Raw genomic sequence first — 15,796 nt, 5'->3', positions numbered from 1 at the left:
AGTCCCTTGACTGCTCTCTTTTCTTCGGTTCTTTTGGCTTTGTTTTCTTCCCTAATTGGACTCAACTCATTGATGTATTACTTCTGCCAGGACTATCCAACCTCTTCCTTGTTCCTCCTCCATTCATACCAAGGAACAGTATTGGAAATACTACATAATCATGCAGATGGTGCCACTACATGATCATGCTCTCCTAACTCAGCTATGCCTTAATGCTGATCAGTAATCCTTATAAAAAACCTGCTACTTAGCTCCTTCTCCCATTCTTCACCTCAAACTTTCACTATTTAAACCTTGGTTTCCTACTTTTCCAAGGATTGCTATTCTGCACATTTCTGTTTCCTTTCTTCATGACAAAGAGCTCAACATTTCTACTTAATAGGAGTCTAAGAGATGTCCTTTCTATTTTGTAAAGCTAGTACTTCTAACCTGCGTTCTTGGGACCAGGTTCCATCTTCTACTCAAACTTCTACCTCTTTAATGGGTACCTCCCCAGAATCCACAAATACTCAAGACTCATCCTAAAATCCTGCAAATAAGGGCAAGCACTGGCCAATTCTATTTCTTTCAAGCAAGATACTTAATTCATTGTCTTCACTTCCTTAGCTCATTCACCATTCAATTGAATATGAGTAGACATTCATTACTTAGCATCCACTAAAACTTCAAGATCAATGACCACCAAAGGTTAATTCTAGTATCCTTTTTATTCTTAACGATCACCCAGTGACACATGGCAGGACCAGCTACTCTTCATCATTCTCCAGCTTCCATAATGCCCCATAACTTTACCTCTATTTCTGTACCTCACCTAACCTAAACAAACCTTCCTTCCCAAAACATCTTTGCTAGTTTCTTTTCTTCTGCCCCTTAAGTGTTGGTGTTCCTCAGGGCTCTCTCCTTGGTGATCTAGCTTTTCCTACATGCTTGCTATTTCTTTCAATTCTAGCAAAATGTAGTAAGTGCTCACTGTATCTCAGATTCGGAGCAAAATGTTCATGAAACAGAAGCCAACATACTTATCCTCAAAGGATTAAAGTCTACATCTGTAGCTTCAGACCCCTATAATTGATCACTATTCTTCTCTGCCTTAACGACCTGTAAGAACCTCAAACTCAGTATTAACCTTTCTTCCAACCCTATTCCTTCCATATATCTTGGTAAACAGCATCACCAGTCACATTACTCAGGCGGAAAACTTAAGAATTTTACATGCTGTTTTTTCAAATCTTAATCTTTCTCATTGGAACCTGAATATGCTCAAATTTGCCTATTATTTGAAAAACCGGTTGGACTCCATGGCACCCTTCGGCTGCCATTCTATCATTTCCTCTCCTTCACAACCAAACTTTCCAAAAATAGGTGTTTCCACTTGCTCTCTACAGTCCTCAAACTGACTTCCACTCTAAGTAATGGCAAAGGTTACTGATTTTCTTACCACTAAATCCACAAAGGACACTACAATCTCCTTAGCAGAATGTGACACAACTGCACACCCATTAAATAGTTCCATCCTACTAGTCTCAGGATTTTTCCTATTTCTCTTTTAATCTACTTTGAAAGACTGAGTTTCTCAGAGGTAAGCCCTGAGTCTTTTTCTATACACTCCCCTAGGCAATCATCAATTCACAAAACTGCTTTTATCCTCACCTACCTAAATAGATTTCTTCAACCACTTATTGAAACCAAAAACCTGAAATTTTTCTCAACTTCTGTCCTCTTCCTCTCTTCCCATAATCCATGATCAAGTTCTGTCAGGTATTCTAGACCTCTCAAGTCTGTCCACTTTCCTCCTTCAGCCATCATCACTCTTCAAGACAGTATTCTCTCTTTCTGGACAATTTGGACAGCTTCCGTAACTGGTCTCCTTGAATTTTCCACAGGAATACTTCCTCACCAGAATTAAAAAAAAAAAAAAAAAAAAAAAAAGCCTGGAATTTTCTTTAACTTCCCTCCCCTTCTCTCTCTAGAAAAGCCTCTAAACTGCTTTCCCTCATCACAGACTATATAGTACCAAATTCTCACCATATTATATATTTTTATAATGCCCTTAGCACTAATGATTATAGTAATTGTGGAGACTCTGACCTCCAGTAGAGCCAGAATCAAGTTCTCTTCATCTCCCATTTAAGCATCCAAGAAATTTTTACTACTGCTAAGTATGTACTATGTTAAAGGTACCAGATTAGATCCATGGCATAGAGTAAAAAGTAGTAACAACAACCTGATAAACGCTATCAAGGAAGGTAAATGCTATAATGTAGTAACCAGTAACAAGGGCAGAGGCCTAAAACTTGAAGAAGGAGTAAGTCAGTACACAGTACATTACAGTATCCCAAGCAGAAGGAACAGCTAGTACAAGGGCCTTGCGATGTGAGTACAAGGGTTGGTCTGAGGAACTCAAAAGTAACCTATGTGGCTAGAACACAATGGGCAAAAGGAGAGCAAAACGATGTACTTAGAAAAAGATAGGCAGGCATCATAGTAAAACATTTTTCTTTTTTTAATTCAAAGGGCAGTGTGAAGAAAAAGAATGTCCCTTCTCCACCCACTCACCCCCAGAGCCACTAAAATTACTTTAAAATTTTAACGTGTTTGGTGGGTAATATTCTGGAAGAAAGCTCTTAAGAACGATATTATGGTGGGTAGGGAAGAAGTGATGGTGAAGAAGTGGAAGAGTTCCTTTTTGCTTGAGGTAAAAAGGACTATACTTGTGACCAAAAACATAGGGAAAGGGCATGAATTGGCTACTATAACAGCATTAAAGAACTTAGCTTGAGAAACCTAGGTATTGATTTCACTTATCCAGATAAGGAATACTGGGAGAGGAATAGATTGAAGGTGAGGTGGGGAAAGAAATAATGATTTGGAGGTAATATGTTTAACTATGAGGTAGGCAGTTGAAAACACAAGCCTGGAACTATGAAGTTTGGTGTTAGAGGTATAAATGTGGTGTGACAGGTACATTCATACTGAACTCCAGAGAATGGACTAAATCTAGAGTGGAAACACACACACACACACACACACACACACACACACTAAGCCAAGTTTAGGTATTGAGAGAGGAGTTAGGGTTGGAGTCAGTGATGGAGCAGCCAGAAGAGGTAAAGAGAAAACCAAGAGTGAGTATTTCAGGAGTACGTCATCAACCCTGCTGGATGCTCCTGAGACAGTGGGTGAGAGCAGAAAAGGATAGGGCAGCATGGAGAATGGTGATCCTGAGGACAGCAACTTCAGAGCAGTTGTGGGGATACATAATGTGGTAGTAAATGAGAATGAAAGGTTTGAAGAGACAACTCAGACTAGATATAAACCAAATAAAATGGGTTATCATTAGATGGAATCAAGTGATCACCCTCCCCACCCTCTACTTATAAGAATAGAAGCTACGAGGGCACAAGTATAAATTGTTGAAAATGATCTAGTAAGAGAAAGTCTGATGAAAAGAGTAGTTAACTGAAAGTTTTTGGGGTGAGGAAGGAAGGATTTTTGATAATAGTGCAGATACAGATTGGGTTTATAAATTTGGTGGTGAAAAGTGGAGAAAATTCCTGTCACATTTTTGTACTTTCTTGGTAAAATATGATTAAAAGGTCAAAGATGAGGGGAATAGGAAAATTGGGGCAAAAAAGCATATAAGTCATTTAAGTTTGTGGAACCAAGTTATTACAATAAAAATGCATAAAAACTGCCAGTTTTGAGCCTCTTTGAGATTATAAACTTGCCTACTGTAGTAATTTCTCCCCATCCAACTGCTCAAGAGCAGACAGGTTTCTGAAATTGTTCCAAATCATGACAGAGTGGGGCATGGTGTGAGAATATGTGCAAAGGAATTCATGTAACAATGGGATCTAGTCTAAGTAGGACAAGTTGAGGACAGGGTGAGCTGATGAATAGTGAGCAGGTGGTAGGATTAACTGATTAACTGTAATGAGGTAGAAGTATTTTTTAGTGGAGATATCTCGAGCAGGTGAACTAGAAGTTTGTGGCTGGACAAAGAGAATCTGAATTCCAGTTAAGGAAGTGATACATGTTTTGATTACAGCAAGGTATAGGGATCGCACTTATGGGGAGATCACGGAAATGAAGCACCTCTAACAAGCAAAATCACTGAGGAATAAAACAGACACTATCATTTTGTTCATTGAGAGGTAGTGTTGGGAGGCACAGATAATAATATAAAAATTAAAAACACTAGGAGCACTGGGTGGCTCAGTCGGTTAAGTGTCTGACTCTTGATCTCAGCTCAGGTCTTGATCTCAGGATCGTGAGTTCAAGCCCTGCAATGGGCTCCAAGCTGGGAGTGAGGCCTACTTAAAATAAAAAAATTAAAAAGCTATAAAAAGACATGTGAAACTTATCAATCAATTAGAACAGTTAAACTGGCCAATTGGAAAAAAAAATCACCATTTGTAAACAGCCAATACAGCTGCTTTGGTGCACACACCTGCTGATTTTCAGCCCTGGTTTAATAAAATGCCATTTTAGAGGAGCAGTTCCTAAAGTGTATTCCTTAGAACACTAAGTCAGTAGGATACACCTAAGTATTAATATTTAAAATGAAAAATATTTCCATTGTCAGTTAAGCCTGAAAAACTCCCACTTTAACAGTTAACATGTTTTCTGTACAGAACTTGAATATACTAATGTTCACTGGATTAAGAGGGAGCTATAACATGCAGTTTAGAAAACTTTGACTACAGACTTCACCTTCCAACCTGCTGGTATTTCACTACAATAAACATTTTGAAAAAGGTTGTCTTACTGCTCTACTCTTTCTCAACTGTTAACATTTTTTCTTCTGGCCTCCACAATTTTTTTTTTTTTTTTTTTGCCTCAAGTCTCTCTGCTTTTAGTCTCAACTTATCCAATCTACCCTCTATACAATGCCAATTGTCTAAAATTGGTATCTGATCAAACTGTTCAACTTAAACACATTCAGTAACCACTTAATCAAAACTGAAAACTTTATGGCACACAAGAACCTTCATGATCTGGCCCATTTGCCTCTTCAGCTTCTCCAACCCCCTATCTTCCCACATAGACCACTTGCAATACTGCAAATGCACTATGTTGCTTCATCATTTCTCCATACGTAGAATTCCCATTTCCCCTATGACCATCCAAGGACTCTTCATTCATTTCTCTCTCAAGACTGATCTTTTCTACAAAAACTTTCATTAATACCCTCCCCCAAATAGAGCATTCCCTCTTTGATATCTCTAGCTGTAGTATTTGAGTAGTCTTAACAGCTATAGCAACTGTGTTTGCTTACCTGATAGTCAAAAAATTGCCTTGCTAAAACTTGATCTCTGTCTAGCCCTTTAAAATAATTGAGCTATGCTGAATTTAACACTGCTGAAAAATTCCCAACTGTTACCATTTCACTTAACACGATGTATTTTGAATAATCTGTTCTGTAAGATTCAAATTCTTTGGATTTAAAAGAGGGAAAAAAATCCATTTTTAAACGATAAAAGCTTAGGTAAACTGAGATTACAGGAAGAAAATACCCCAAGACAATAGACTGAGGAAAAGTATACCATGAAAAATATATACTTTATGATTCCTTTTTAATACTTAGGCATTACATTCCATATCAAATTTTACCAACATGCTGTTTTATAAATTCATATTTTATACCATAATTTGAGTTTTCTGTTCCATGCTAAAAAGCCCACTCTTCCATAATTACTTTTAGCATACAGTACCTGGAATATAAAAAAAAAAAATAACTCAGTGTTGGCAAACTTTCTCCTGATACGTAGGAGAACAATTACAGAAATGTCTAGTTAAGCTAATGAGCAAAAGAAAAGCCCCAATCCACTGGTATTTTCACATAACTGTGGCTCATCACTACATTTATCAGAAATAAAACTACTTGCTACTGCACTATTTAGGGCAGTTTTGCCCAAGGCCTATCTTTAAGAGCTAGGTCAACTTCCAAGAAAACTGTACAGAAACATTCAGTTGTTAACAAAAATTTAATTTTAAAATCATTCAGAGTTAAGTTATTGTTAATTTAGAAAAAAAAAACATGTATTAATCACCCATAAGAACAACTTTTATTTTAATAAATAACAGTGGGCTTGCCAAAGGGAAGGGATTTTAATGTGTCAAGTTTTATGCATATTGGTAATAAACTTTAAGGAGGTGAAACCAACTATTCAATATAACCCATTAGGCCCTAAAAATAAAACTACAATACTTCAATAAAACTTAAAAAAATATTTTCCAAAAGAAAATAATTCACTCCTTGACCATGCTTATTTATTCAGAGTACCAGCAATTTCAGTTAAGTGCTTCATTTGTCCTGCAAATCTGATGTTGCACAGGGAATATACACATTTTCATATTATCACAACATCATCAATATCTCAGGCTAATAATATTGTGAATGCAACTAGTTTATAACAAACACAAAGTCAAAAATCAATGCTACTATATATGGCAAACAGAAACAAAGTAAATCTGAGAAGATGTTTTGTTTCCAGTACTGACTTAGTTGGACTTCAAATGAAGGTCCTAAACTCTCCTGAAATAACCTCTATCTCTGGCCGTGAATCCACAGTATAAATATGGTGAATAGAGCTAACCTATATGAGCTAATTATATACTGAATAACCAAAATAATCAATTATGACAACTAATACTGCTCTGGAAGACCAATCTAATGAAAAAAGTATCATTAGATATGGTGGGAAAATACAAATCTGTACAATCTAACATCTATAAACAGTAAAATCAAAACATCCAACTTCCTTATAGAAAGTGTTTCATCTATGTAATTATAAATGTTAAGGACTCTTGCATTTTATAAACACAAGATGGGCTCACTTTGATGATACCAATTTTAAGATTTATAAAAATGTTTAAAAAAATCTTTCCACAAAAGTTTATACAGTTTAAAGCTATACACCAATCTATAAATCTCAGAAAATGGAAAAAAAAAACTTTATAAGATCACATGTATAAAACAAGAAATGAAATGTGATTTTATTTAAGGCAATACTGGGCTACTTCACAAATCACCACCTCAAATATTTACACTGCTCCACACTACTAGTTTCTATCACATTCACAACGGATTTTTTTTTAATACCAAATGTTTAAAATCTTTGATGTAGTAAATTCTTTATTCACATTTCCATTATATTTCATGGAACCATAATAACTATATCCAATTAGAAGCAATGAAAAAAACTGTCGCTATAGGAAACTGCTAAAGAATCTGCTATAATTTCACATGAATACCATCCCCAACTCCTAGAGGATAAATTTACAAAGCAGAGCAAGGTGTTGATACAATGTGCCTACTTTGTGAAAAGTAATTTTGAGATCTTGTAAATAAATGTTTTATGTAAAAATCAATGAACTATGGCAGAGTTTCTACTTTTAGTTTGAAAAATTCTTAATTTAAAACAATAAAAGAACAGTTTTAAAAACTTGATCACTTAGTTAAAAATTAAAATTCCAAATATAAATGTGTCATTTAATAGTTTAGACTTACACACTGCTGGTGGCAGCAAATGATTTACAATAATAAATATATACAAAAAAGATATCTACAGAGTACTGTTCTACATGAGCAGTGACCTGGTGAAACATATCAATCACACAGATAATTCAGATTAGTTCATGGAAAGGGCAACTGGCTGATAGAAATCTGAGGTGTAGCTCAACTATTTACAATAACTGAAGTATTGATTCTGTTCCTCAAGTCCCATAGGGATAAAAAAAAAAGTTTTACATGACAAATGTCATGTGTTTTTTTTTTTTTTTTCCTTTTTTCGGCCAGGTTAATTCATGTCAACAACAAAAATTAATGAAGAAGTGTCACAATTCTAGCATGCGTGATGACTTCCTATTTAAAATAAAACCGTAAATGATGTATTTATATTACATTAGGTATCAGTACTGCCCTCTCCCTGTTGCTTTACCCAAACTAATTTCTTTCATAACAGACACATCTGGATCATTTGAATGTACTTCAAGTTTTTTCAGACTGACGGTAGGTTTCATTTCCTGAAGCTGTTTTAACACAAGTTCAGTGCAATCTTTAAGAGTCTTGTCTAAAACAATTTTTACATTATCACTGCACTGAAGCTGTGATGGATTGGCAAACTGTACAAAGGTTTCACTTTCTTTACAAGAACATACATGATTTCCACTAGTCACAGCAGTCTTGTCAATATTTTTTCTTGAATTTGAATGGGACCCTTTCTTATTTCCACTATTTGGATGGTCTTTGTCAGAATTTTTCTTCTGCTTCACTGCAGACTCTTCAAGAAACTTCAGAAATGATACTTCAAATCCCATTGGTTTAAACGAGCTCCAGTCAAAAGATGCAGGATGCTCCTCCGTAGTCTGAATTGCAACAGCAGTTTCTTCTTCTTTATGTGTGCTACTTAACTCAACTGCCGATGTTGGTTCAGCTTTTTCAACTTTCCTCTTTTTATTTTGGGAGACATTTTTTTCTTTATTAACTCTCTTCAAATTACTTGTTTTTTGTTTTTCTGACTGGCAGGGGTTACTTTCCTGAAAATTATTACTTACATTTGAAGAGGTATGAGCTTGGGTCTCCACACTTGCATTGTCTTCGTTTATTAATTTCGTAATAAATAATTCTGTTAGCTCATCCATTTCGTCTTTTTCATTTTTTTCAGTTTCCCTCTGTGGAACTGTAGCAGTTCTGGAGTTATCACTGCTCTCTGGTACACATGTGTCAGAATTTTTCACATCACTCTTATCAACTTCTTGCTCAGAAGTTTCCTTTAATTGTGAGTTGCAACACCGTTTGAAGACAATGAGAAGATTACGGTGTTGTGATGTAAATGCCTTTGATAATTTATGGCATTTATAATGTCTAATTATATTGCTTTCACTTGTAACAACTGACGTACACCCCTTTATCATACATGGATACTGGGTTACAAATCTGCTTGTACACTCAGACAAGGCATCGTTCCTAGCCTTTATAGAATATACATGCTTTCCACGTTTCAGAGAATAAGGTTTATTTTCTTCAATCTGCACAATTTTCGCAGTCTTGTTTTCTAAATTATTTTTTTTCTTTCGTTTAGTCTTAGGCATTTTTATTCCTTCCTTTCCAGATCTGTGTTTTGTACCCCGATGTTTAGACTTTGTCTTTTCTTGGTTTGCCTTGCTTGATATATTTTCCTGACCAGGTGTTAATCTTCTTGGCCGAATCAAATGAGCTTTATGTTTGTCATTATGCTTATTAAAAATGTGTCGGAGGAGATTTGACCGAGTTGCATATATACGGTCACAGCCTTCACAGTCACACTTGTATATGCCATCTTCTTCAGTTTTATTTCCCTTTATCCCAATTCCATGATCTGCCTCAAGATGAACAACATAGTTCAAGTAGGTAGTAAATGAAGATTTACACTCTAACTGGTCACATGGAAATTTCCCAACATCCACAGAAGCAGTCATACTTTCAATTTCCTCAGGAGTCATTTCATGAAGTTTCATGTAGTGCTGGATCAGGCCAGTAATTGCTTGGAAGATTCGAGAACAGTCACTCACCTGACATCGAAATTCTTTCACAGTTTGTTTAGTTTCAATCTCTTCACTTTCTTTACCAGCTTCACTTTCCTCTTCAATCTCTGCAGAAAATGCAGGTAGATCTGATTTGTGGACAGCCTGGTAATGCAGAATTAAGTTTTGCTGTATAGTGAAAGCGGCAAAGCAACCTTGGTGAACACATCGATAAGGTCTGTAAGGACTGTATCTTGTTGGAAACTCATGGGAGTGGGAAACCGGCTTCTTGCGTTTTTTCTCCTCCTTTTCTTTTTTATGTCTCCTAATTTTCCGCCCTTTGGTTTGTATGTTTGTGAGAGAATTTGTATTACATTGTTCTGAAGTAACTGTAATCACTTGCAAAGAACTTTCTGTTTTTTCAGGACTTTTTTTTTCTACAAGTTGTTTTTCTGGGATCACTGCTGTATTACTGAGGGCATTTTCCTTCATTGCTCCCAATTCTAAAGCAGGCTGGAACTCCCTTTTATTTTCCTCTGTCATAGTTAGCTGTCTTTTTACTTGTGCAATTCGTGGAGCTGACAAATTTTCACTCTGAGATTTTCTTCCATAAGGCCTTTTTATTTTTAACTTTACCATTTCTTCTGTTGTAAAATGATGGACCAACTGGCAGTGTGCTCGGAGATTAGAATTTCTTGTAAATGTTTTTGTGCAGGTAGGCACTACACATTTAAATGGAGCAAATTTCAACTGATTCTTCTTAATTTCAAGAATCATCTCTGGAGTGTATTGATGAATCTTACCATAGTGCTTAAATAAAGCATCCTTTGTCATAGCGCTGTAATTACACCCTTGGTTTTGACACACAAAGGGTTTATTAACTTTGTCACTAAACTGAATGTTGCTTATCATTTCAGAAACTGGCTGAACCACTGTGACATTTGGGATTGGCTTAATGGGAGTGGGAGTCAGTGTTACTGATGTATTTATTAGTACACACTGCGATGCTGGAGTGGACAGGTCATTTTCTAATTTTAATTTCTGTAAGCCTTCTAAAATTTCCTGTATTTGATCCTCCTTATGTAATACTTCAGACTGAGGAATGTTACTTTTTGCTGGCAATACACCTATGAAGGAGGAAAACTGAGAAGAATCAGGTAACTTGCTATTTTGTACAGTGTTTACTGAAGGAAGCTGAATGTTATAATTTATTTGAGCATTCTGTGATGTTTCACCAACACCCTGAGATCCACTTTTTACCTCTAGTATTTGAGAATTCATAGCACTTTTAATAATTTCAAGAGTCTTTTCGAAGTTTTGTATAACATTGTCTTCAGAAATCTGCAAATCAGAATTTATTGAAGTTGTGCATGAATTCAAAGCCATCATTTGGGAATCCCCATTTTCAGTTTTTAATGTTAAAGGAGCTAACACCGTATGGGACTCAAGATTGGTTTTAAAGTTTTCTTTCACATCAGTAATAAATAACTGATTGTCAACATTATTTAATTTCTGTGCTAGGTTTTCCACCAAACCCTGAGGCTCACAATTTGGAATTACATTTGAATGGAGGTTAGTGGTTGGTATCTCAATACTCTTTGCTATAAGTCCCATTGCTGTCAAGTCACTTGTTACCAAGTTTTGGGAAGCATTGGGTGCAATTAGGGGAGGGGCAACTTTCTTTCTTCTCTTGGAAGCACTGTTTCCCTTTTTATTTAAATGACTAGACCTTGTGTTCTGAGGACCACTTATAACTGAAACACGTGAACTGTTACTGGTAAAATTTTGTGATGGCCCACTAGAATTAGGGAATGAACTAGAACACAAACCATTTTCAACAGTCTTCAGTAGTAAGTCATTTGTTGGGAAAACAGGTAAACTGCTGCATTCCTCAATGGAGGAAGTTTTGGAGTTTGGTGTCCTATTCTGGTTTGTCAGCAGGGCGTTTGGGTGGCATACAGTCTGCAACAGGGGTGGCACAGCTGGGTTTGGCATCACTGTTGCATTTACTTGTGCTGCATCTGAAACACAACCTGCTGGAACATGAGAAAGCATTTCAGCACCCTCAAACGTACTGGGAATGCCAGCAGTTTCCAAAGCCTGTTTAATAATTTCACTTCCTTCTTGACTAACACTGGTACTAAAGCTAGTCACACCAGTCCGGGGAAATGTATTTGGTAAAAATGTTGATGAGCGATTTTCAGCAGCAAGAAGTTGCAGGAATGATGGATCTTTAAAACACGCTTCTGGGTTGAAGGTAGACTGTTGAGGCTGCTGCAAATTTACTGCATTTGTGGAGAGAATCATGCTGGCAAGAAGAGAAGGCTGTCCATTATTCTGTAGAAGTTCTTGAGCAATTTCTGCTCCATCCAGTGGTTTACAGTAAGATCGCTTAGACAAGTGTCCGCCCAGAGATCTGGGATTAGTAAAAGCCCTGTAACACCTGCTACAGATAAATTTCCCATCTCTGATAATTGCAGGCCATTTGGCCCTTTTGTTGTGCTTGGGTTTTCTTTCCTTCCCATTTGGGCCCCGCCCACGGTCTTTTTTAACTTTTTCAGGGGCAGACTGTTGGGCACTGGTGCTATTAAAGTCATTTGCAACATTGACTTGCGAAGGAAAAACTGCATTTTCACCATTGCCTCCCTTTAGAAAGGAGGAATTGGTGTTTCCTTCAATCTGCGAGGAAAAATGATTTGTATTATTTTCCAGCTGGGAAAAAACAGAATTAGCCCCATTATCTGCTGGTGAAGGGAAAAGAGACATTGAACTACTTTCTGCAGGTAAAGGAAGGAAAGGATCCGAGCCACTGTCAATATTCAAAGGCAAAACTGTTTTGGTTAGATCTTCCATTTGTGCTGGCAAGGCAGTAGTAGATAAATTTTCCATTTGGGAACATATAATACCACCACCTTGTTCATTTTTATCCTGAGAAGGTATATTTGGATTTATGACACTTTCCACTGATGGCAACAGTGGAGCTGACACACTTGCTAAATGAGCTGGAAAAATGGAAGGCGAGACATGCTGCAACTGATTTGAACAAGTAGGATTCCCATTGGCTTTGGTCTGTGGTGTAAAAAATGCATTGTTAGAGCTGCTCACCTGTGATGGCAAAAAATAAACAAACTTGCCATTATTTGGTGTATTTAAGTTGTTCGATTTTTGACCTTTTTTACTTTTGCGCTGCATTTTAAATGCCGCATACTGGTCAGGGTGTGCTGTCTTCATGTGTTTCCCAATACTCTGTGAAGAATTATAGGTTCGAGTACATCCCTCAACCTGGCAACTGAATTTCTGACCTGGCGCTTTTGGAGGCACTGATGGAGTTCCTAAAGAACTACTTGGGTTGGGCTGTGATGGAACAAATGTGATACTTTCCAATGTCTTAAGAGGTAAATTATAAAGACTGGATGATGTTTTAACATTACCTCCACATTCAAACTTAGAAGCTGGTAAACTGTTTTGAAATCCTGCCTGGTTTTGCACAGAAAAGGTCATCAGGTTGTTCACTTGCCTTTCTAAGTTTTGTGGGGTAAGGTCACCTATTTTAAGGGTTTCTGAATTTACTAAAGGATTCTGAGTTATCTGGGCTTCATTAAAGCAATCCTGTTCTTTTCTTTCTTGAAAACCTGGACGACATAAATCATTACAAGTATCTTCAACCGGTGTATGTAAGTTTGTGACCAATGATTCACCAGTGCCTTCCACAGTTGAGTTTTCTTGCTTTCCAAAGTTATCCTCGATCCCCTGATTGAGGGACACTTTAATGGACACAGCCACTTCACTGGCCTGAAGCAGAGGAGTAGTCACTGGGTTTTCCAAACCATTTGACAATGGTCCATCAGCTTGCCTGAGCTCTGATGCAGAAATCTGGTCTTGTTTGGTCACAGCTGATTCTGTTTTGCTTTTATCCCAAGCATCACTTCTCTCTGCTGGTAAGGCGTTTTCAATGTTATTTTCTGAAGGAAGCATAGACCTCTCTTTCTCAATGCTCACTTCTGTGTTCTGATTCACTTTAGAAGGCTGAACACAATCTCCAGATGAATTAAGTTGGTCTTCAGGAGGCAGCACTTTTTCAGGAGTACTGTGATCATCCAGATGCTTTTCTAGCTCACTCTGAGAACGATAAACTTTACCGCAACCTGTGAACTTACAAGTATAGGTATTATAATGCTGTGCTTCATGATCATATAGTAAGTAAGCTTCTGAAAAAATTCTGCCGCATTTAGGAAACATACATTTCGCTCTAAAGACTTGATGTTCCTTTCGGTGTGTTAAGAGCTCTGCGTAACTATTAAAACCAGCCTTACATTTCATCTGTATACAGATATATGGTTTACTGCCACAGTGCATTTGTAGGTGATCATTAAGATGAGTAACACTTACAAAATGCCGTCTACAGTATTGGCAAATAACTTTTTTGCTTTGCATTTCAAGAAAGCGCTTGGCATCTTCATTATCCTTATGTCCCTTTACATGAGCGATTAAATTTTTAAAGTACTTAAAGCCCTTTTTACAAAAAGTTACAGGGCAATTAAATTCATTAACAGGTACTGGTTTCTGGACTGGGATCACTTCTGGCTCGTAAGATTTATCTTTGTCATCATTCTCATCATCTGAACCATCATTGTCATTAAATACTATGAAATCTGTTGAATAGAGACTATTCTTTTTTATAGGCCGCTGTTCCTGCTTGGTCACAGCATTAGTCTTTTGATTCTCATTGGTAGTTGTGATCTTAGGTGGCCTCCCCAATCTTCTTAATGGTTTCATAGCTGCTAGTCTCTCTTTACTAGATTGTTTAACATGCAATGTGACATGAGGGACAAAAGTTTCTTTAGAATTGAAGTTCTTTGCACATATAGGGCAACTGTAAATCCCATCTTTGTAATGTTTTTGAGCATGTCGTACTATTCTATGACCAAGGAATTCTTTGTCACACAACACACAATACTGCATGTAGGCTTGCCAATTCCTAAACCTAGCAGATATAAATCCTCTCTCTCTTAATTGTTTTATCTCTCTCTTCTTCTGCTTTTCATCACAGATGTCTTTGAGAAGGCCAGAATTAGCACCAACTCCACCAGAAAGTCCATTCATAGAAGTTTCTTTTATCTCTTCCTGGTAGTCTACTGCTTTCTCATAAACTTCACTGTCGTTTAGTTCATCTATTGAAGACACAATGGATGCTTCTTCCCCCATTAATGCAAGACATTGTCGTTTTAAGGTTTTCCAATCCCAGAATTCTGGATCAAAGGGCCACTGAGTTTTCAATACCAGTAAGAGCTCACAGCGTAGAGAATTTGGTATTGGAAGATTTTCTTCATCATATTTCTGATCTGGCTGGTTATACAACATTTCCACAGCATAATATGCATCTACTGTAGGCTCAAGAAGAAATTCACTCAGTTGACAAGCACGTTTAACTTCCAGATCATCAGGCAACAAGCAGGAAATGGTCTTGCAAATAGATATTTTCACTTCAGTATTTTCTGTAGATTCCAAACGAAGGGCTTTTACACATAGTTCTATACAGGTGGCAAGTCCAGCCCCTTCAGTCTGTGAAAAAGCAAACAAGAAATGTCAAATGTCAATTTATACTTAACCAACCCTTATAAGTGAATTTGGTTATTTTTAAATTGAGGTTTGCTTTTCTCAAATTTTGCAAATAGCAACATATGAAAAACTGCCTCTTCTAAAGCATCGTAGCTTAGCCGTGTGTGTGTGTGTGTGTGTGTGTGTGTGTGTGTGTGTGTGTGTGTAAAATGAATTATAAAGAATAGCAGAAAATGGATAAGCACTGGGAACTAAGACAAGACCTGGGTATAAAATCATCTAATACAGCTAGGTAAACTTGGAAGTTATTACCATCTCTAACCGTTCATAGCCCACTTATAAAAGACAGATCAAAACAACACAAACTTCATAAAACTGCTGTATTAGTGAATATTATGTATTTAAAGTATCTGCTATAGTATAACGTCTGGCACATAGGAAGTGATCGATAAATGTCAACTCTATCACAAATTTCATTTCTTAACTTTGTATTTACAGTCCTTCTGAAATAAAAAAACTCTTAATCCAATTACAGAACTGAGAATGTCCCCCTATTTCCTAACTTACTAGTAATGAAAGGAGATTTTCACTTTTAACAGACTAATCTGACCCTTCATGGAGGAAGGGGTTGTAGTTCTATAATACATTGGCTGAATGCCAAATCACCTACCTTGCTGCTGAACCATCTTAAAAATGAGTAGAAGGAGACACAATAAATGTTTTTTCCTTT

The 15,796-nt window shown here is 36.8% G+C and overlaps 1 protein-coding gene across 3 annotated transcripts in view; it reads right to left on the bottom strand.

The window, feature by feature from the left end:
- Positions 1–5,559: 5,559 nt before the first annotated feature.
- ZNF292 (zinc finger protein 292) overlaps positions 5,560–15,796 on the bottom strand; it is a 96,384-nt gene continuing 86,147 nt past the window's right edge. For all 3 annotated transcript variants that reach the window (XM_040474104.1, XM_040474105.1, XM_040474106.1), the window contains one exon: positions 5,560–15,069. In XM_040474104.1, the coding sequence (XP_040330038.1) occupies positions 7,915–15,069 (7,155 nt within the window). In that variant the 3' untranslated portion in view covers positions 5,560–7,914. The remainder of the gene's footprint in view (positions 15,070–15,796) is intronic.

This window comes from Herpailurus yagouaroundi, unplaced genomic scaffold, assembly GCF_014898765.1.
Source record: "Herpailurus yagouaroundi ecotype Mexico unplaced genomic scaffold, PumYag 139, whole genome shotgun sequence".
NCBI lineage: Eukaryota > Metazoa > Chordata > Mammalia > Carnivora > Felidae > Herpailurus > Herpailurus yagouaroundi.
This window is presented reverse-complemented; position numbering and strand designations above follow the sequence as displayed.